This window comes from Montipora foliosa, chromosome 3 (assembly GCF_036669935.1).
Source record: "Montipora foliosa isolate CH-2021 chromosome 3, ASM3666993v2, whole genome shotgun sequence".
Classification (NCBI taxonomy): Eukaryota; Metazoa; Cnidaria; class Anthozoa; order Scleractinia; family Acroporidae; genus Montipora; species Montipora foliosa.
In genome coordinates, this window is record NC_090871.1 from 15649244 (window position 1) to 15671840 (window position 22597).

At 38.8% G+C, this 22597-nt stretch overlaps 2 protein-coding genes across 2 annotated transcripts in view; both read left to right on the forward strand.

Annotated features, from left to right (window-relative positions):
• Nucleotides 1-892: 892 nt before the first annotated feature.
• On the forward strand, nucleotides 893-3404 carry LOC137996903 (terminal nucleotidyltransferase 5C-like). Its single transcript, XM_068842543.1, has one exon. The coding sequence runs from the start codon at nucleotides 1201-1203 to the stop codon at nucleotides 2338-2340; it is 1140 nt and encodes a 379-aa protein (XP_068698644.1). The 5' UTR covers nucleotides 893-1200; the 3' UTR covers nucleotides 2341-3404.
• A 6172-nt stretch (nucleotides 3405-9576) lies between these two features.
• The window catches only part of LOC137996909 (2-oxoisovalerate dehydrogenase subunit beta, mitochondrial-like), a 15836-nt gene continuing 2815 nt past the window's right edge, over nucleotides 9577-22597 (forward strand). The window contains exons 1-7 of the mRNA XM_068842548.1: nucleotides 9577-9999; nucleotides 12627-12704; nucleotides 14200-14268; nucleotides 15343-15476; nucleotides 17235-17390; nucleotides 18867-19038; nucleotides 22297-22442. Coding sequence (XP_068698649.1) covers nucleotides 9843-9999; nucleotides 12627-12704; nucleotides 14200-14268; nucleotides 15343-15476; nucleotides 17235-17390; nucleotides 18867-19038; nucleotides 22297-22442 — 912 coding nt within the window. The 5' untranslated portion in view covers nucleotides 9577-9842. The remainder of the gene's footprint in view (nucleotides 10000-12626; nucleotides 12705-14199; nucleotides 14269-15342; nucleotides 15477-17234; nucleotides 17391-18866; nucleotides 19039-22296; nucleotides 22443-22597) is intronic.

The following is a 22597-nucleotide window of genomic DNA, read 5'->3' on the forward strand; positions in this document are numbered from 1 at the left end:
GACTAACGGATATTCGCAAAGCGCATTTATTATTATTAGTAGTAGTAGTAGTAGTAGTAGTAGTAGTAGTAGTACCTGCGATATACTAAAAAAATTTGACTAGCTCTAACACTAACAGAACTCTTAAACAAATAGACCATTTCGGTGCCCTCAACACAGCACGATCGTCAAAGACGAGCAGTTTTTTGGTCTTCATTTTTGTTAGTTTTGTATTTTAGCGGCTTTTTTGAATCCAAAACATTAGAGAGATTCGCGAACAAAAAGCATGATTTGAAATGCAAATTTTCGCCTCGAATGATCTTTGCGCTAAATTAAATATAGCGAGTGATGCTAGAGGAAGTTGGCTTGAGAAAAAGAAGTGTGAGTTAGAAATGTTTCTTTAATTGTATCCGGTACTATCCCAGACTTAAGTTGGCTTGTTTTGTTCAGGTACCAAATTTAGCCGTTTTGGTCTCGAGAAATGTTGGTTCTGTTGGAAGGAGTTACCTTTTCATCCGTGGTGTTAAAGTAATTAACATAAACATTCAATGACTTAAAATTATATTTCGTATTTCTTTTGTTCTTCTTTCTCCTAGGAGACTTCTGTTGTAGGGGTATGTTACGTGCGTGTAGTCCAGTACGCGTTATCTCGTGAATAGTATCAGCTTCTTTCCACAATTCGCTCACTGCTCATTTATCGAAATTGCGCCCTAGCCACTGTTACGTAACGACCCCGATTAGTGATAACCAAACTCGCCCCTTATTCACTTTTGGGGGAAGTATTACATTTAAGGCGGATGTTGTTGATGAACGTTCCTCGATGTTCTGGGGGGAAATCTTGATGAACTCAGCTTTTTTGTTCAACATTTACGCTAAGCCTGCACTTTTTTGTCCGGAAGGAATGAACACTGACACATTTAAAATTCTCTGTAGGCGTTGTGTGGGATGACACAAGACTGTAATTTGATTGGCTACTGCGAACTTGCAACAGCGACCACTTGTGCTGGTTGCCAAGTGATTATTAAGTATTGTTCTTGTTAACCAATCAGAGCAGCGAAATGATCACTGAGACTTGATATGTTCTTATCGTCGAAAAAATTCTTCTTCACTTCGGCGGAGTATAGAATTCGCTGTGTTTGCTTTCTCCGAGCAGCTAATCGACAACAGATTTCATCGACGATTTAGAACTTTTTATCACCACCGACGTCTTAAATTGAAGAAATGGAGCTTGCAAACAATTGTCAAGTCCTTACTTTTGATCAAGTCAATCGACTTCACAACGTACTCAGTCAACCTGTGTTCATCCATGGCCGAGGAAATTTTCCAACGCTCGAAGTGCCACTGAAAGATTTGATAGAAAAGGTGACAGTGGGTTTGAAAGAAGAAGGATTAAAAGTTCGAGACTTGAGATTAAATGGAAGCACTGCCAGTAGTATACTGAGCTCGGAAAGCAACTGTTCATACAACGACATTGATTTGATCTTTGGAGTGGAGATTCGCTCGAGTTCTCACTTACAACAGATCAAATGTATCGTACTCAACTCGCTTCTTAATTTCTTCCCCAACGGCGTGTCGAAGGACAGAATGAATAGCTGCACTCTCAAGGAAGCCTACGTCCAAAAAATGGTCAAAGTCTCTACTGACAACGATCGATGGTCCCTAATTTCGCTCTGGAACAACGAGGGAAAGAATGTCGAGTTGAAATTCGTCGACTCAATGCGGAGGCAATTCGAGTTTTCGGTCGATTCTTTCCAGATTGTCCTCGACTCGTTGCTGGGTTTCTACAAGTTGTCTCCAGTGCCGATGAAACCGAACTTCTTTCCCACTGTTGTGGCGGAATCGGTGTATGGGGATATTAAAGTTGCCCTATATCATTTAGACAACAAACTTATCGCTACCCGTAATCCAGAGGAAATCCGTGGAGGTGGTCTTCTGAAGTACTGCAATCTGTTGGTGCGAAACTATGTACCAGAGAACTTCGAGGAGATCAAGGTCCTCGAAAGATACATGTGCAGTCGATTTTTCATCGACTTCAGTGATCTCCAGCGGCAACAACAGAAACTGGAAAGCTACTTAGCGAATCATTTTATCGGAGACGAGCGCGGTCAGTATGAATATTTAAAGCTCCTCTATCAAATTGTTTCTGCTTCGACGGTTTGCCTCATGGGACACGAACGAAAACAAACTCTTCGCCTCATCGACTACTTGGCAAAGAAACACAGCTTAGTACAGTATGTCCCGGTGATGATCTATGGCGACAAGACATACTCCATCGTTCAGCCCACAAGCTTCTTGTTGCCTATGTCCGATACACAGAACTGCAGTCCGTTCTTTAACAACAACTTGGTACCTTGTTTCTAACCTTAGTTACCTCCTATGAAATACTCAATCTCGGCAGCGCTGTGTGATTATATTCAACACAATTCGTCGGTGAAATAAAGACAACGCTCAGCGTTCAGGAAGATGCGTAGTTATAGGATTTATTTTTATGTCACAAGTTGTTACACAATGAGAAGTTTTTAGATACTTGTAGTTATACAGTACATGTTTATTATTGATCGCCTTAGAGTAGGAAATTCGTGACTGAGAGAGTGTAAGATATTTCATAAGTTATGTTGCATATAGAAAACAAACAATCCAAAACGTTTGCTTAAATGCGAAACAACTTGCATGAAGGAAAAAATGTACAACGACCTACGAAATAGTACTACATTTGCTGTTTCGCAATAGGATTATCGCACCGTCGTTTTTAATACGACAGATTGTTTCACGGACTAATTTTTTTTCGCGGGGATAGAACGATTAGTGTATTACTAAAGAGTTCTATATAGAAACAGCGAAATTGAAGAATAGCTGTACTTATTGACTTCTTCGTGGAAGTTGAAGATTAAAATGACAAGTAGACGAACGTCGAATATTCTTCTTGTGTCTCGCGGGCTCAATTACATAATTGCATCTTCTGTAGTTTTAAATCGAAAACAAAATTGTCGGACTCAGTTGTGAAGCCCTAGGGTGACGGACGATCAAGCGAGGGATTACGGTGCCAAGAAGTCTTTCGCAAAATTGGCGCTTCTGTTTAAAACACATCGATCCGTTCCGGTGTCAGGGAAGATCTCGTGGTCGTTGTCCGCCCAGCCAATCAAAGCAAAAATGTACTGCCACTCTCGACCAATCGGAAGTAAATATTTGCGTTTCTTCTAAAGTCAGCTGAGTCCGTCAAATGTGGAATTTTGTAAGAACATTGTAGCTTCAAACACAGCATGTAAGAAAACTTTCGAAATAAGGAAGGCGATGCAACTAATATGAGCGAGATTTTGCTTCATTTTTATCATTAATCAGTGACACTGGTAGAAGTCATTCAAACTAAGAGCTTCGGTTTCTCTTGCCAGTTTATATTTTCAGCTTGAGGGCATCTCTTTGGCAAACTCGAGTTGTTGTTTTTAATCATAAGTGACATATTGCGTGAACTACATCGCCTTCACTTTGAAGACAGGTCTTCTGAGGTTGCCACTTGAGTTTCGTGATCCATGGCATAAAGCCATTCACGTTCTTAGCTTGATTTCCTTTTGTGAAACCAAAACCCGACTCCCACCCGGATTCATTGGCAGGGAAGAAATATCGAGTTTTTTTGCTCTTAATTTTTACTTGCGTGAAATTCCGAATCCTAGCAACGAATTGGAAGAGGAGTTATGTCCTCCTTTTACGTAAACATGACTTATCTTTATCATTTTGGTGTATGTTTCAACAAGAGTTCGAGCACTTCTCGAAGAAGGAGAGTCGAAACATTCTAGTTTCTCTTTTTGGGGTTGCCCGAGATATCAGAGGTGTTGTTTGAAACATTTCTCATATGAAAGTCAGTAAACGATGTAAAAAAACGTACCAATTGGCACGCAAAATAATCATACCAAGATAGCTTGTCATCAATAATTTTCGTTTTGTAATAACCTTTGTTTATTCATCGACTCTTCTTTTATTCCTTTTTGTTGTCTGGATAAAGAGAATCAGTTGGGTAAGAAAAGAATATTTTCGAAAAACGTTTTAACGTGCCCAAACAGTTTCCTGAAATGGCGATCCTCCTATTTTTGTCTTCCTGAAAAATTATGACAAGTTCACTCGCAAGTGCGAAGTTTAAAGAAAAATGTTTTGAGACATGTTCGAGGGTTTTCTCGTTTTCCCGTCAGTAAGATTAATTAAATATTCATTTCCTAAATTTAACCTGCTCCCGAGTTTCTAAGGAAGTCATTAATGTTTTTTTTTTTTCTAGAGGAACCATCCTTTCTAATTATATTTACCCCATATTATTTTTATCAATTTAAATGCGCCCCTGCCATCATAGCGAATACACGTATGTTTTCAAAGTCTGGATAACAATATTGAAAACTGCTGAATTTTTAGGGTGTACATGTACCATTCTTACGAACTTCCAGGGCAGCATTCCCATCATTGACAACACTTTATGGAACGGTGCTCGGGTTGCAAGCATTTAGGGAAAAACGTGATACGTATGGGTTATTGACCAAGCGTGAGGTCAAGATGGCTCGAATATCGGTGTGTTTGTCGTCGAGGTCCACAAGCACGCACAAAAAGAACGAGGCCAGTATTCAGCAATCTTGACCGAACAAGCTTTGTCAATAAAGGATTTATTATATGGGATAAATACCAAAAAATGATCTAAGATCTTGCTGGACCAAGCGAGAAATCTTGAGAGAAATAACGACGACAGTAACACGTAACATCCCCACTGAATCACAGCGCGGGATTTGGTTCTTAATAAAGAAGAATGTGCATGCAACAAGCGCCTCTCGGGCGCAATTCAATCGCAATGTTTTTTTATTCAAATGACAAGACCGAAGAATTTTGCTACCTCGACCCCCTCTGTCCTCGGCCTTCCCCATCCTAAGCCCCGTAGTTAATTCTGCACTCGCGTGTTTACCTCGTGATATTTTCCGAAAACCAATGTTTTGAGGATGTTTCGGGATGTTACCTGTTAATGTCGCTATTTTTAAATGGCGAGATCCTATTTTGAGGAAATGCTGGAAGCTACTTGTAAGCAGGATACTGACAGGGAACAGGTTTTGATTGAAGAACTATTACTCATCAAAGCCGCTTGAAGGCCGGATGATGTCCGTTCGACAATCATTCTATCACCTGTTCTGACCTATAAATTAGCAGTGTTTGAACGATACACTAAGCTAGCTAACATAAGCTCAACTTTATTCATGTCTGCCTGTCATGTCTAATGCTTTGCGAGTGAAGTTAATTCTTCAAAAAAAAATTGTTCCAGTCAATTGAGTTTTCCCCCTCTTTCCTTTGCCGTGATCAAACTTTGTATCACAGACTCAGCGACTGTCTTTATTGGTCTGATGAAGTAACTTCGACTTATTAAAATTCGATATTTGAAATAAATGTGTTCAAAAGAAGTATTTGATTTAAATGAACCAGGCCAAATTTCGCACGCAAACTTTCTTCATGCTTTTATTGTACCCTCGTATTTCACGGAAGAAGAACAACAGATAAAAACACCACTCTTCGAGGAAAAGCTGATCTCCGCTGGCAGTGACAGTTGTTATAGGTTCAAAATATTAGAGAAATTTCCGTTGGGACAATTTACTGAACTTCAGATCTACATACGTCTGCCTGCCGGATAAGTTAAATGGCCACCTCCCGTGAAATCTACGCCGCTCTCCCGATCCGATATATCTATGATGCATTTAAAGTTATTTGCTTTATGGCTGATTTTATGGGTCTTTAAAAGAGGGCAATTTTTTACTTCAATTTCGAGTTGGATAAGAGCGTTATTCATGTTAGCTCAATTATATTGACACCTTTTCAGATGCATGGTTACTTGAGGAAGTGAATTATTTTCGCTACGTCGCGCCAAGTCGTAGATGCTCCGTTAAAAAGAAATTTTTCTAGGTCACTATCTTCGTTTTGAGAGCCCAACGACAATAATAAACGATGACCCCATTTTTTTCCTGAGTTCAGTTTATCATCGCTTTGACTTCGATTATCTTCTTGGTGCTGCTCTCATTTACTGGCATACTCAGTCGCTTTGTCGGATTATTTACCCTTAGCCTGTTATTGTCACAAAACTCAGTAGATATTGTGCTTTTGGAATATTGTGATCAAGTTTTTGAAGGTCACGTTCGCTGGGGCCGTGGCTCGAGATTCTTTGGGCAATTCTCTTGTTTCCCAATTTAGCTATAATTTTTTGTTGCATTAAGAGCAAATACTGTAAATAAACCACGGAAGTTACGGTTCACGTTGCAACCAGGTTGCACTGACGTCATTGACAATCAGGCAGACATTTGAGTATGTACGTGTCTTCATCAATGGACAGCAGTGTCAAAACGTTGCGTAATTTTCTAAGCTACATTCAAAGTTTATTCAAAGCAGAGGAGCAACAAACTATATGTCCGTAAATAAACAAATTGAAATGTAGTTTTTTTGTAAGGGGCACCGAACGACTTGCCCGTCAACGCAGACGTATCCCGGCGATCACAGGCTACCCAACGACAGGATGTCTTAAACTTATTCGTATATTCTAGAGGAACCCATCTTGTTCAGGTCTGTAATCCTAGTTCGCCTCGAAAGTCTGAGTTTGAATATTTGAAAATTCTAGCCTTCCTTCCGAACAGATATTTTCCCGAAATTACTAGTTGAGTGCCCCTGTTTTTGTCAAGACTTGATAAGTGGGATACACAGTTTAATAGAAAGATACTTTCGGATAAACCTGAGAAATCTCTCCATGTATTCATGGTAAAGAAATAATTATAACCGTGACAACGGTCAGATGATTAGCCAAAATGACGGATCCCATGTCTTTAAGATACAAAGACACTGAAGTTAATGTTGAGACAAAAATTGGGAGTATCATTGGAGGGTACACTGTTAAACGCAGACTGCAGAATGTGCAGACCGTCTGTAAAATGAAAATTCGGTTAGCCGGAATTACGCCTAAATAACATTCAGGTTAGCCTGTTTATGGTTAGCTCTCAATAATAGTGAGGGTAACGCCATATTTTACCCCTGGTCTGCACAGTCTGCAGTCTGCGTTTTGGCGTGACCGCATTGGGAGTACATAAGGTGAGACTGAGATGGCCCAATGGTTTGCTTCCCATTCAACGAATCATCAATTTTAAGAGGCCAACTGGTTAACTCCAAACTCTGTTCAGATTATTTGAATTACGCTGCTGCGTGTGTAAACGTGAATGAAAATTCTTCATCTTTTGCTTCTGATTTCGAGTCTGAGTTGTGGTGATGTTTCCGGGGCCAATGTTGCCTTCCCGCTATTTCTCTATCCTCAAAAATAAGACTTTTACGATCAATGGTCATTTCTGTTTTTCTGTATGCCTGTGAATCCTGGACCCTCGACGCCTACCTAGAGAAAAGGGTAGCTTCTTTTGAGATGAGATGTCTCCGACAACTGCTAGGAATCGATTACAGGCAAAGAATATCGAATGACAGTGTTAGAGCGATGTTGACGGCCAAAAGGAGCAGTAACAGTAAACAGTAACAGTAACTCCCGGTTTCCACTCTCCTCCAAAGCCAACATTTGACTTGATTTGCGTTAATATTCGTTAATTTCAGTTTACAGTGTCCCTAATTAGTGCTCCAGCGCTAGTACGACTCACGAGACACTTAAATAAAGTCCCTTTCCTTTCCTTTCAAAAAATGCATCTTTGGCCAAAACACACGTGGCAAATATAGATGTTGTCAGTCAAATCCGGTTTCAGGTTGAATCCGTTTTTTTTGAAAAGTGTATATTTAGGCATATAGTGAAACGACACTGGTTTATAAAAATGCATTCTTCACTTTGTCTATCAGCGCTATTTATTGCATTCCTTATTCAACCTTTTTTATTATTTTTTTAAAATTAAGTTACTAGTTGAAATTTTGGTCCTCCAAAATTTGACTTGGAATGAAGACGAGAAGGGCAAGAAAACTAGAGGGCCTAAGTTCGAGTTTAACAATGTCATTGTTTCTTCACTTTTTGAAACCATAATTCTCAACGGTGGTGTCAAACCTTTTAGAGGGGATGATAGGCGAAATGCCGCGATATCAAACAGAGCGTGTTTTTAATTGAACGAAAGCGTATTAGTGTAGGTGGGCCGCATTATTAAATTATGACATGTTAAGCTGAATATCTTACTACATTCAATCATTCACCAATCCATCCATCTATCCATTCACCGAGTCAGTAGTGAAGCAAATTCCATCCCACGTTTTATAATGATCGCAACCTCATTTTTGAAGTCTCCTCTTTTTCAATAGTAAGTCCGTGTTCGACATAAAACAAATTCTTCAAAAAGATCGTTTACGTTTTTTTTTTACTTTTTATTTTAATCCGGAAACCAGAGAAGGTCCTTTTTTGTTTCCCTATTTTATTTTACATGACGTTTTTATCAACTGTATCTCGATAAGATAGATGATTTTTTTCTTTATTGGAGATTTCTTTGCGCTTGCGTGGGTTTCACTGGAAAACCACGACTTGGCCAGCCGTCAATAGTTTCTTGACGTATGTTTTTAATTATTTATCACTAGTGGAAGTCAAAACGCTGAAATTATAGAAAAAATATGGAGGCGTGATTTAATCACCTTTTATTGAGAAGGAATATTTGATTGTGAATCGGATTCTTTTTTTTTTCTAATTCTTACGTTAGCTTCCCTCCTATAAATATCGTGTGGCATCGTCTGAGTGCATCTGAACAGAAATAAAAACTTTTGACCGGCCACAAAGACTAGGATCACCCTGAATGTACTCCTTCTACCGCTCTGTTTTCTTTAATTTGGTTTTCGAAGCAATAATCCCATTTTTACATGAACCAATGAAGCCAGTTTGTCTTTTGAATGATGGAACATTCTCAAGCGCGTAAACCGTGAGTTTCAATGGCTACTGACATAGCTCTCCATTTTCAATTTTTTTGCACGTTCTATTTATTGTTCTTTCATCCTGTTGAATTGTATGACTCATTTATGATATTGTTAACTTACTTCCTTTTGTTATCTTCGCAATTTACGAAATTCAACGCAAAGAACAAACCAAATTTTATTGTGTACTTAATTTTCACCTTCGCATCACGTAAGTACACGAACTATTTTGATAACAAACTAACGCACATGTCCCACTTTTTTTCCATTTTGGCTATAATTATTAAGGGAAGCGCGTTCCCCTCGGACCTCCTACGCAAGATTGGCGGTAACGTCACCGGACAGCATTGAACGGAAGCGTGGTTCAAGCCAACATGTCCTCTTCGAATTTATCTGATATACACAATCGCTAACAGTGCTCGGAATTGTGTGTATGAAATAGATTCGGACACTGTGTCCCAGGACTTGTGATAGCAGAGAAAACAAGAAAGATTAAAATTATACCCGTGGAAAGGATTTCAACTCTATAGCAACCGCTTCACTCCGATAAATTTACGATAATCGTCAGAGCAAATATCAGATAAATTCGGGGTGGAGGGTGGATTGTTCAAGCGCATCAGGAGTGCTTTTAAACCCTCCGAGTGACTTCGACCGATTCGGGTAAATCGTTCAGGGTATTACGCGTACTCTGAAAAGACTGAAAAAATACAAGAAAAATGTTTTTTCCTTTTACTAGTACGAATATTTTACAGAAAAAAAAAGCCACACAGCTATAAGTAGGTTCGTCTTCAGTACGTGTGGATTGAAAGACAGGATGAAGGCAGGGATATTTGCGAAAGGCTGATCAAATAGTGAAGAAATATCTGTTGAATTTAGCAATATTTCGAAATTTCTCAGTAAAGCTGAAATATCCCGCTGTTCACATCTTGCGCACAGGGCTCTGGAAATGAAAAATTTATGGCGGGGAGCACTGGAAACGAGTTTATTCCAATATGGCGTCGTCTCGACGAGTAAAGGATCTTTTGAGCACGAAGTTTGCAAGACGGATTTATCACTTAGGAAAGTCAAAATCGGGTACTACATCGCAGGGATATTTTCGATATGCTTCTACCTTTTCGTTTGTGCCAGACTCACCGTCGCCTCTCTATGGTAGGCTGATTTAATGAGCTTAAGTTAACTATACCGTGAATTATCTCAGAGATAATTGTAAGAGATATACTAGAAATAGCTATCGTTAAGTGCCAACGAGACAGTCGATATAGTACATAGTCTGCAGATTTGTATCAGAGTTCCAAAATACCCGACAGTAGCTGTAAATGTTTTAACAATAATACAATAATAGAAATTGCACACTTTGTATCTCCATCAACAATGTCAATGTCAACATGTTTTGCAATGATATGGAAATTAAAGTAATGCTGTAATTTTTGAACGGCCGTAATTTTAACAGGAATATACAATAATTAAGATGAATAAAATCAGTGCTATGTAAAAAAAGCCGAAGCCTTTTCAGACTTTTCAGTGTGAAACAATTGTCAATTGTCTCTCGCACATGAAAGTTGTTTCACTTGTATAACTTTTATTTTGCAAGATACAGCCGTGAATTTGACAACAGCGGCCGATAAGAACACATACGCAAGTATAGTTTTGAGCTTGTTCACTCAATATAGAACACGCTGGTTCGAAAATAAATATTAAAGAACACTCAAAGCAAGTGTACACAACACAATGGTCAGGGAAATGGGAAAAATGTGTTTTCAACTTTGAACTTGTTTTCAAGATCATCAATAGTCGCGTGTGTCATGCAAGTTTGTCTAACGACATCACTTAGTCCCTACTAAAATCTCCGGGTATCTACACCTTACATTACACTTACGTCACAAGCAAAATTTCTGTGATGTGATTGGCTTATTTTTTCCTATTGTTACATTACATTACTTTTTTCTCTTAATCTTGATCACTCGACGTTTTTTTCGCCTGCAGCTCAATACTTTCGTGCGCAGCTCCTCGCTCGTTGGCAATAATAAGTATTTAATTGGAAGAAGTTAGGAACCATCTCTGAAGTCGTCAATATCTCAATGGCCTTAAAGCGAAGATTGCAAAAGTCGGAACAAAAAAAAGATAAAGTAAAATCTACAGAAAGGCAGCAGAAAAATAATGAGTGGAGACACATCACCTTTTTGGGGCGTGATTAATTTACCTATTATCTCCCACTCTGCAGCTGGCATATAATCCATGTTAACTTCCCATGTTACGTCTTCCTATACCAGGGGTTTCAATAAGCACCGACGGCCGACGAAAAGCGTCGGCTGCATCGCTCAGAGAAGTCGGCTACTTTTTACCCTACATTGAATTAATTGAAGGATTCCGTCAAAATTAATTTTTGATCGACTTGAATGTACCTTTTTTAACCTCAATTTCAAAGTAATTATCAGATTTGATAGTGCCATCTTTGAGCTACAGTGCACGGCTATAGCTTTTTTCCGCATTTTTGCCTAGACCAACCGTCACATTTTTTACGTAATTCAATTACGTTTAGTTACGTCCCCAAACATATCAAGACGTTTAATGTAAAACAGGTCGTTATTGAGTAATCGTTGCATCAAGACTTGTTTTCCAAAAACAGTAAATTTGTCGTTAGTTTCATTGGTTAAGCCTTTTCGTTTGTTCAGATTAAAATGACATATTCTTATCGTTCGATAGAACTGATTTCTCATGTTGAGAAATGTTGAAATTCGCGCTTGAAAAAACGCGCAAAAAAGGTTTGCCGTTCCCGGCAGCTTGAAATTGGTAGTAATGATGACATGAAGTTGTCGAAACGTCATATAACGTTAAAAATCGTTAATTTTCCTTTTGAAATGGTTTTCCAAATCTTTCTTCGCTGGAAATTATCAAAAGAATGCGCTTAATTGCACACTCAGTGTCTCTGTTGATTAGAAATCTTTCATCTTCAGTGCTGGAAATCACATTTCAGAGCTTCCAGATTTCACAATCGACTGGGGGAACATGCCCCCAGAGCCCCCTAGACGAAGGGGGTCGGCTACTAGACTCAAACCAGCTGCCTACTTCAAATTTTATTGAAACCCCTGCTATACATATTCCATATATGGTATCTCTCTATAACTCATACCCATGCCTACTTGAGGTGCTTGTACTACTTGAGGTGTTTGTACTACTTGAGGTACTTGACGTGCTTTCCCCCCTCCACCTTTATCGATGTTGCTAGCAAGACAAAAAAAGGGGGAGAGGGAGGGGGGAAGTGGGAAAGGTTGAAATTCTAGATACGGCGGTGTTGGAAACTAGAAAAGGTGTTTTTTTTAACGGGAGTGTGGATCTTAAAATGAAGAGACACAGATAACATGTCAAAAATTACAGACAGATCTAGAATACCTTTGAGTGTTTTTTTTGATAATTATTATGGAGTTTTGTATGCATGCGTAGTTGTTGATTGACAAATGATTAGCAGGACGCATGTTTAAGGTAGCACGCCTTGTTGTTGTGCAACTTGATGTACAAGACAATGTGAAAACTTTAGGCAGCACATGCCTTATTTATCAGTTGAGGAAAACAAAACACTGAAATCATAGAAAACAAAAATATGAGGGCCTAACTTTTTGTTTTCTTGCACTTCAACAAGTATAAATTACCTTTCAATAATTGAAAGGGGATACTTATTAATCTTGTTCTTGTGTATGAATGGGATCATGTTAGGATGTGGGTGAAAAACAATGACGACGTTTGTTTTCTACTAGCCCCTATTATTGTTTTTCTTTCAGGTCAAACACAAAAGATGAACTTATTTCAATCACTTACAAATGCAATGGATATCATTCTTGATTCTGATCCATCCGCAGGTGCTTAGTTTATTTCAAATGAATTAGATGTACATATTTTAAAATTAATTTTACTTTTAATTACCAGTGCCATTCCCACAAAACCAGCTGTTAATGATGAGCCAGATTGTGTATGAATAATTAAGCTTTACTCAACTTAATTCTACCAGTTACTGTTGTAATACCGGTATGCATGAGCAACACGCATGCAAATATTTTAGATAGCAAACTTGTATTGTTTGATACATTCTAAGGTGCAGAGCTGGAAAGAATAAATTATTATTACATATTGTAATTAGTTGGATATTTATTCACTCTCGCATTGAAATGGTTCAGTCGGTTTTTTTCTACGGGTTTGAAGTCAAGTTTTAATTCGTACAAAATTAAAGATAGCTTTTTGTATAATGGTCTGCAGTGCAGTAGCATGGAAACAATTACCTCTAAACAACCTAGTAGAAGTTGATCTTTCTACAGAACTTTAATACCACTTACGAGATGCCATATGCACCGCAGTGTCTTTCTCAATTGGAGTACTTCATGTATTTAGGAGACATAAATCTAGGAGTAAGGTGCATTTTTCAATAGCCTAGAACTGCTGTTATTATTATAATGGTTAACTAGGGGTCAGAATTTCTCTCCTTTCATGCTGAATTAATACTGGTATTAATTTTACCTATCTCAAATTTATAGAAGGATTTCAAACCAGGAGGGCTGGGATGTGGTCTGCAAGCAGTATGGACCACTACACTACATGCCCCATAAAGGGGTGCAGAGTGTCAACCCAGGGTTGGACATCAGCACTCGCCCGCTCTCCCAGGCGAGTCTCTAAAGGGTTGGGCGAGCGCAAATCATCGATCACTCGCTCGTTTGGCGAGTTCCATTTTCGTCACCAAGGAATAATTTAAATTGCAAAATAAACACTGCTTTTTGCATTCCATTTTGCCAAGAAAATCCCTAAACATAAACTTATCATTTCTATTTTACAAAGTTTTATATTTTGAACTGTCTAATAAACTAACGCTAAAAGGCAACATTGGGCTTAGTAAATAGACAGATTATATGAAGAAATATGGCTTCCTGGTCAGTGATACTGCTGGTCACTATCGAGCCATTGGTGATAAGGCAAACATGGCACGTTTGCGCCCATTGCTACTGCACATCCTTACAGTAAAGTGCATTTTGAGGGTCACTCGCCCGAGTGGCAAGTGCTCTCAAAATTAAGTGTTCAACCCTGTCAACCTCACTTAAAGAGGTTTGAAAGGGTTTTTCAGCTCTTTATAGTGCATTTTGGCAACAATTTGGATTGAGTAATCATAAAGATCATAACATTAACCCCCCCCCCCCCCCCCCCCCCCCCCCCCAAAAAAAAAAAAAAAAAAAAAAAAAGCTTGACAGTGATGAACCCATTGTTGTAACCCACCTAACTTCAGTGCACAGATGGGAACTGGTGTTTTTTTCTAGGTCACCTCCAAGTTTGTCAGTTTTTTCTGTTGTTTGTCTTCTAAATAATTTTCAGTGATTTTTGGAGAGGATGTAGCTTTTGGTGGAGTATTTAGGTGCACTGTTGGACTGAAGGACAAATATGGTAAGTTGCAAATTATGCAATTAAAGAAGACTGTAAGTGTTATTAAATTTTTTATTTGAAACTGTTATTAAAATTAATATATAGAGGATACTGCATGGCCGCGCAGAGATTTCTCCATGTGACCATGTAATTTTCTTTTTATTGGAAAAAATCCACGCAGTACAACATAAATTAAGATATTGCTTTATCTTTTTATTTCAAAAATTAAGGTTTGAACTTGACTGCATAAGCTTACTAAAATTTGGTTTTATCAACGGAGTTGATAATGTAAATTTGCCACCGTACAGAGATTCTAAAAGCTGACGTTTCGAGCGTTAGCCCTTCGCTCTGACGAAGGGCTAACGCTCGAAACGTCAGCTTTTAGAATCTCTGTACGGTGGCAAATTTACATTATCAACTCCGTTGATAAAACCAAATTTTTGTATACTACTTCCCCACCGACGCAGCACCACAGTTTCTTTAGAAACTACCCCTTCATTCATTTGCATAAGCTTACTGATTGGTCAAAAATGATATCACAGGTGTGGATAAAAATGAATATCACTGACAGGATACTGGGTTCCTGCAACTCCTTGAAGTACTTGAAAAGCCCTAGAATCTAATTTTGGTCTTCAAGGGTGCTTGAAAAGCCCTTGAAAAAAAAGGATTTTGTGGGAAACTGCTTGAAAACTCCTTGAATTTTGACTTGGGTGAAAATTGTAGGGATAGCATTATACCAAAAGAAAATGATGATCATGCTTATAGTTTAAGAGACCTTTCAAAAATTGAGCAAATTGACTAATTTGGGGAAAACTTGAAATGCCTGTGCGTGCACTTAACTTGCAGGATGTGGGAAAGAATATCAGAAAACACTGAAACACGATGTATGGCATAGAAAACTTCTTACAAACACTCCTTGAAAACTCAATTTCTGGTTCTTGAAAACTCCTTGAATACTCAGGTGGACTTTTGTATGCAAAATCTAGCATGAACCCTAGGGATAGCGTTTTTATTGACTTGCTACCTTTTGGTATGCCTTCAAATTTTATGTAATAACACAGTGTATTTCAAGATGATGACCTCTTTTCTTCCCAGGTAAAGACAGAGTATTTAATACTCCACTTAGTGAACAAGGAATTGTTGGTTTTGGAATTGGTTTGGCAGCAGCTGGGGCTACAGCTATTGCAGAGATCCAGTTTGCTGATTATATCTTTCCAGCATTTGATCAAGTGAGTCTGGCTGTATACTCTCATCATTCTCAAACACTTTCAATTGACTTTCTCTGAAAGGATCTTGAATCTCGCAAAACATTATTTTTCTCTGTCACCACTTTGTATCAATGAAACTCAAAAAAACTTCAAATGGCAACATTAGATGGTAAAAGAATGCACACTCAAATCCACAGTCAACCAGGAACTGTCAAATAATATTATGTTTGCTCAGTATGCAAGACTAGCATCCTTTGATTCAAAACTTGGAGGAAATCTCAAGATTGAAATGGTCCTTTGAAATCACTTACCATAATATTGTGCCTGCATCTCTTCAAATGCCATCTGTTGCATACCATGTACGCTGTGTAAAACAGACGGCTTTCACAAACATCATCGAGATGTAAAAAGAAATGACAAAGATGTGTCAAAAGCAATATTGCAGGCCATTTCATTCTTCCTATTAAACCACTCCTTGCATGGCATGGCAATTTGGCCTATAACTATATTGCCATGGTATATGTAACACAGAAAGCTGCAAAACTCTTGGACAAAAAATTATTTTTGCATAAGGCACTCTCAGTCTCTACCTTTTTTCCATTCAATGAGTTTGTTAACTTTGTATATTCATGTCACGATGGTTCCATGGCAAAGCTTCTCTATCTCCTACATAAACCAGTACATATTTATTCCTTAATTCACTCTGACAAAGTGTCAACACTCAAAACATCAGCTCATATGTTTTGTATGGTGGTTAATTTACCTTGATCAGCTTGTTCAATAAAATTGAATTTTCTTGTTTCAATACCCCCCACCAGCACAGCACCACAATAAGTTTTAAATGGAAGCTAGTGAGCAGCACACAGAAACTGATCTTGTTAACTTTGTTTATTATCCGACGGGTTTCGTCTGATCAAACAGACTTCATCAGGGATTCTATAATGATCAATAATTTTTGCTACAAAATGTTGACCTCCTTGTCTTTTATAGCCTCTGTGGCATTTGGCTTATTACCCTTGCCTGCCTTTTTCAGTTGCTTGCCTCAAGCCTTTAGAGCTTTTCATGTTCATCCACGTTATGTTCGTTGCCATGGATACTTTACACACTCAGGCTTTCAAGTGACAGTTGAAGCTTGAAAGAAATCCTCATAGGCTTGAACTCATCTCCATCTTTTCTCTTGACAGTTATTATAATTATAGAATAATTCACTCAAGAAATCATTTAGCTGCTCTGGTGGAATGTATTACAGTTTTCTCTTCTCATTCTTTTCTTTCAAAAATGCTATTAAAATGGCAAATTTTACTGTCTTTTCTTGTTTTTGATGGTGTGTTCTTGTTTTGCTGCTGCTGAATAAATTCTGCAATCAGTTACAAGCTTTTCTAATGCTGGAAATCATCAACTTGAGATTTCTGCCATCTTGAAAAGTTAATTATTTTTATAATAAACTTGACTATGCAACTTCAAACTCATTTCACATTGCATAAATGACCAATGACAAAGCTTCAAGTTTAACTGACGAGGAAGGTAGTGGAGAAGGAGCGAAAACACACTCAGTACTTCTGACAAGTTCTTCGTGATTGGGTGAAATGTTTTCTCCAGTCGTGAAATTGTTGTTTCTCTGATTTGATTGGCTACAAACAGATGTGAATTGGGTTTTCAGACAGCAGATTTTGCAGTGAAAATCTCAGTATGTATGGAATCATACTAGTTTTAACATTATTTTTGTTATCCACTAAAATTAATCTTTGTTTTCAGTGGTTGTCTTACTTTCACTTGTAGTTTGTGAATGAAGCTTCCAAGTTCAGGTACCGCTCAGGAAATCTTTTCAACTGTGGAAGTTTAACAGTACGGGCACCATGTGGTGCTGTTGGGCATGGGGCCCTTTATCATTCCCAGTCAGTGGAGAGTTTCTTTGCTCATACACCTGGGTTAAAGGTAATCAAAAAGTTTAACCAAGTGTACATAATAGTCACACCAGATCAATTTGGAAAACTTTTTTTAAAAAAGAAAGTAGTAAAAATGGCCCAGAAATAAGCCTAAACAAACAGTAAACATCATGGTAATTGTTGCAAAGAGAGGAGTCGCTTACCCCTGTCAACCAGTACAGTTTAACCACCAACAATTTTTCACCTTTTTATTGTCCTGGATGGTCACTGTAACACCACAGCCTCATTTTGATGTCCAGTGATGTGACTCAATTGATTTATTAAATGATTCTAAAGACCTGGCCCCAGTTGTTCGAAAGGTGGATGTTGCTATCCACTGGAGAAATCACTATCCACTGGATAACTCAATTGGTTTTGCTAGTGTTTATCCACTGGATAGTGTTGAACCTTTTGAACAACCAAGGCCAGAACTACATGTAGATGTACCTCGAATCCTTTGACTTGGAGTGAAGGAACTTTGAAAGCCTGCGTTAGACTTTCCTTTAGTCCAATCAGGCTTACCAGGGATAACGCTTTCCTTTCTATAAGTGAGTGACACTTGCAGATTTTACTGCATCTAATGCTAGATGTCATTTTGAAAGTAACTTAATTATTTTTAATTCTATTGAGTCAATTATTGTTACTTAATGGACCACTTCTAACGGGGCCTTATCAGGGTCAATGAATCAGCAATCATAAATACAACTAGCCTGCATAGCAAGCGTTTCCAGCGAGAAGCGAATTCATTTTTCCCACTATGTGATTCTTGTCTCACCCCATTTTTCGCGTTAAAAATCTTCCACTGAAACGCTTACCAAGCAGGCTAAAATACAACAGAACAGATCAACTTTTAAAAATCCCAACTGCCTTTGAGACAAACCAGGTTGCTATTGTGTAGTAGCGAAGCTGAACTAGGGACTATCTGGAACAACTTTACCTAGTTGTCAGGATGGGTCTTGAGGCCAGGACTCTGCCTCTCAAGACAGATTTAGGACTTGGTTGAGCCAAGTTGTGTTCCTTGGGCAAAAAACATCAATTTTGCATTGCCTCCCTTCACCCATGAGTGTTGTATGTATGGTTACTGGCAATTCTCTTTGGAAGGGGTGTGTTGGGGGGGGGGGGGGGGGTTGGAGAAGGAGAAGGAGGGAGGACCTTGTGATAGATTACATGTAGCATCCCATCCAGTGGGACTATACTGAAAACTTGTAATCACTTAACCCTTTAATTCCCAATAGTGCCACTTATCAATTTTACTCTGTCTATCGCCAGACAATTTTACTCAGGGCTTGAAGGGTTAATGCTACGGAAACTAGGATAAGCTCTGGCATGATCGGTATTTTAGCCTGAACAAACTTTGCCTTTAATTTATACTACATCTGTAACTTACCAACAGGAAGAGGTTGATTCTTTTAGAAGAAACTGAGTCACATGTAATATAATTATACGGGGAATTACAATCTCTCATCTTCAATTTCTTCTCTGATAGGTAGTTGTCCCAAGAGGACCCATTCAAGCCAAAGGACTTTTCATTTCTTCTGTCCGCGACAAAAATCCAACCATATTTTTTGAGCCCAAGATCTTGTACAGGCAAGCAGTTGAAGAGGTTCCATTGGCAGACTATGAGATACCACTGTCAGAAGCAGAAATATTGGAACAAGGTACTGTTTTCCTTGTCCTAATAAAGTACTTTTAGTTATCATGATCTTAAAATACTCAACAGAATATCACATTCCTGATTGGTCAAATACCTGTAGGTTATGGAGTGCAATACCAAAGTAACAAGTTGCTATGGAAAAACAGCAATTGGGTAATTTTGTTGAGAATAATAATAATAATAATAATAATAATAATAATAATAATGATAATGATAATAATAATAATAATAATGATAACCCCTGATGATGGCAAACAGCCGAAAACGTTTGGTTGAAACATTTTAATTTTTAACCATTTCATAACCTTTTTAGCCTTGTATATAGAATATATTTTACTAAGCGAACATTATGGACAATATAATGATAATGATGACGATGATGATAATAAAAAAATTCAAAAGTTTGCTTTGAACTTGGGAATTTCATTATGTAACTGTCAATCAAATGGAAAACTTTGAAACAAACTTGGGAATTTTGCGCCAACCTTCATGGGAATGAACACTGAACACTCATCACAAAAAATAATATGTTGTCTGCACAAGCTGGTAAATACTGAAAAGTATATTTTCATTTTCAAGAGTCAGTGATCCCCTGGAATAACACTGAATTTCTTGAAAGAATATAAACCAAGATCTTGCATTAAGCTGCGGCTGATCGATGCATGCGATGGAACATTTTTGGGCAAACACTGAAACATTGTTCTCTACCAGTTTGTTTTGGATTTCATTGCTGTAAATGCTGGGATTGGTACTTTTACAACACTCCATATAAATATTCACATCATTCAGCATGCGCTGACCGAGTGATATTTCTTCATTTGTTGTCTTCGATATTCCCTCTGCGAATGAAAATATCAACAATTTTGGCAATGGTTTGTTTTGGAAGTCTCAGTTCCTGTTCTATTTGAGATGGTCCTTTCCATTCCAACCAGCTTTCAATAATTTTTTGCCAAACAAAACTTGAGTCCACATGGCCACAAATCTGGTCCAAGAAACATTACAGGGTTCTCCAGTGCAAAACACTTTCTGTTGGCCTGACAGCACAGTCGCTCTACTCTGGATCTGTAGAAACAGAGAGTATAATTATGCAGTGCATGGGCAACAGAGTAGCCAAGATACAAGAGCAGCAGCACATACAGTGGCAACACATAGGCACAGTGGAGAATCAAGCTGATCTGGGGAGCAGTGGCAGTGATATCGACAAACTCCCATTTCTCTGGTGGCAATGGCCAGACTGGTTATCAGAACCAGAAAAGTGGCCAGCCGATATTCTGACTAGATCAACAAAGGAATCAGAAGAAGTGAAAATAGTGCGTGAGCTGCCAGCTGTGGCAGTGGAAAACAAACAAGACCCTTTTGATGAACTGCTACAGAAACACCAATTGTGGCATGTGTTGCGCCTGGGTGTGTGGATAGTTGAGCTTCCTTCAAAACTCTAGAGTCAACCAACACCATCGAGTCATTGGGCCTCTAATGACTGAAGAAATACAGCAACAGACCAAGCGGACTCAGGAGCAAGGCAAAACAAGTACCAAGTTTGAAGAGGATCGTTTGCAGCTGAATATTCAAAGCAACCAAGGTGAAGTGTTAGTATGCAAGGGGAGAATTCAAGGCCATTGTCCCATTTATCTCCCAGATACAGCGCCCTTTACTTGTAAGCTAGTGTGACGATCACACGTAGACACCTTGTATAGAGGTGTGGGCATGACATTGACTAAGACCTGTGAGCAATATTGGTTACCACGAGTCAGGAAGCTTGTTAAACAAGTGATCAAATTGTGCGGTCTCTAGGTAGAGGTTTCGGTGGTGGAATAGTTGAGCGACGGCTTGTAAACGTTTCCAAGCCATTGCTCAACTATTCCACCACTGAAACCTCTACCTAGAGACCGCACTGAAGGAAATACCCCATTTGAAGTGATCTGAGTTGATTTTGCTGGCCCTGGCCCCCTCAAGTATCGTCACAAGTCCAAGATAGCAGGCAAAGTGTACCTTGTATAGTTCTCGTGTAGTTGGACAAGAGGGATCTACATGTACCTCAAAGCAATGGGAAATCTGGAGACCGGCAAATTCCTGAGAAGCTTAAAACAGCTTATTGCTCACCGTGGCCGTCTGGCGAAAATTTATTTGGACAATGGGAAGACGTTTGTGAGTGCCGCAAAATGGATGAAGCAGGTTACTAGCAACGAGAAGATACAAGACTACCTGGCTCGTCATGATACATGTATGAAGTGGCAGTTCAACCTGAGTTGTGCCCCCTGTTGGGGAGGTCAGTTTGAACGCCTCATCGCATTAGTCAAGTCTTCGCTCTACAAGACAATTGGTAATGGCATGCTCTCTTGGGAAGAGCTATGTCAAGTTGTGCTTGATGTTTAAATGGCGCTGAATAGTTATAGCCCATTAAGCTACGCCAAGGATGGCATCCAACTTCCAGCACTGACGCCCACGTTATTACTCTTCCTCAGTCCAAGCCAATTGCCAGAGCTTGAACTGTTTCACTTGAAGGATGCAAGCCTCCACAAACGAGCTAGATATCTACAAAAGTGCAAGCAAGCATTGTGGAAAAGGTGGACGACTGAGGACTTGTTAGGGTTGAGGGAGCAACAACGACTAAAGCACAAAAGAGGGAAGAACGCAAAGTTAACCAGGGGAGAGGTGGTGATCATAAAGGACAAAGATTGAAACCGGAACAAGTGGAAGTTTGGAATTGTGGAAGAGCTGATCACAGGACGAAACTGGATAGTGCAAGCTGCTGAGTTGAGAGCATGGAAGATGATTCTAGAAAGGGCAGTGCAACAACTTTATCCGTTAGAGTTGTCATGTGACAGAGAAGCAATGAAATGTAATGCAAACATAGCGTAACCCGAATGCCTCAACATTTAGACCAAGACGAGATGTGGCTGTTGCAGCAAGATATTGCATTCAGGAATTGAGTGCAGACGCAGATTGAATTGAACTGTTAAGTCATTTCTTAAGACCTTGTTATTTCCAATAATCAAAGTTTAGTAATTACATGTGAAGTTTTCTCAAATTTATTTGGTGCTTGCACGATGCTAGTGTTTGTCTTACAGTTAGAGATAAACAGTAGAGTGTGTTGTAAATTGTGCAGTGATAATTGTCAATGAGCATTTCAAATTTTAGGTTTGAACTGACTAAAAAAAAATTAAACCAGGGGATAAAATTGAACTACAACATATCCAACAATTTCTGCCAAAAGCTGGTACTAACATGATTGCTTTGGGATAATGTGTGTTGTTTCATGCAGGTTCTGATGTGACGGTTGTTGGTTGGGGTACTCAGATCCATGTATTACGCGAGGTCTGTAAGATGGCTAAAGATGAGCTGGGTGCAAGCTGTGAATTGATTGATTTGCAAACAATTCTACCTTGGGATGAAGAAACGGTTATCAAGGTACATAATGTTTGAAAAGAAAAACCTCAAGGGAGGTCGCATGTTTTAATATGCTAAGAATGCAGAAGAGTATTACTGTGAGGATCATGTTGCCAGTTCTGAGGACTCATGGAGTTGTTCACTGGAGCTTGCCAGGTCCACCGCAGTGAATTATG

Excerpts from the sequence above, each read along its gene's own strand:
- LOC137996903 (XM_068842543.1), top strand. The coding sequence starts at position 1,201 with ATGGAGCTTGCAAACAATTGTCAAGTCCTTACTTTTGATCAAGTCAAT.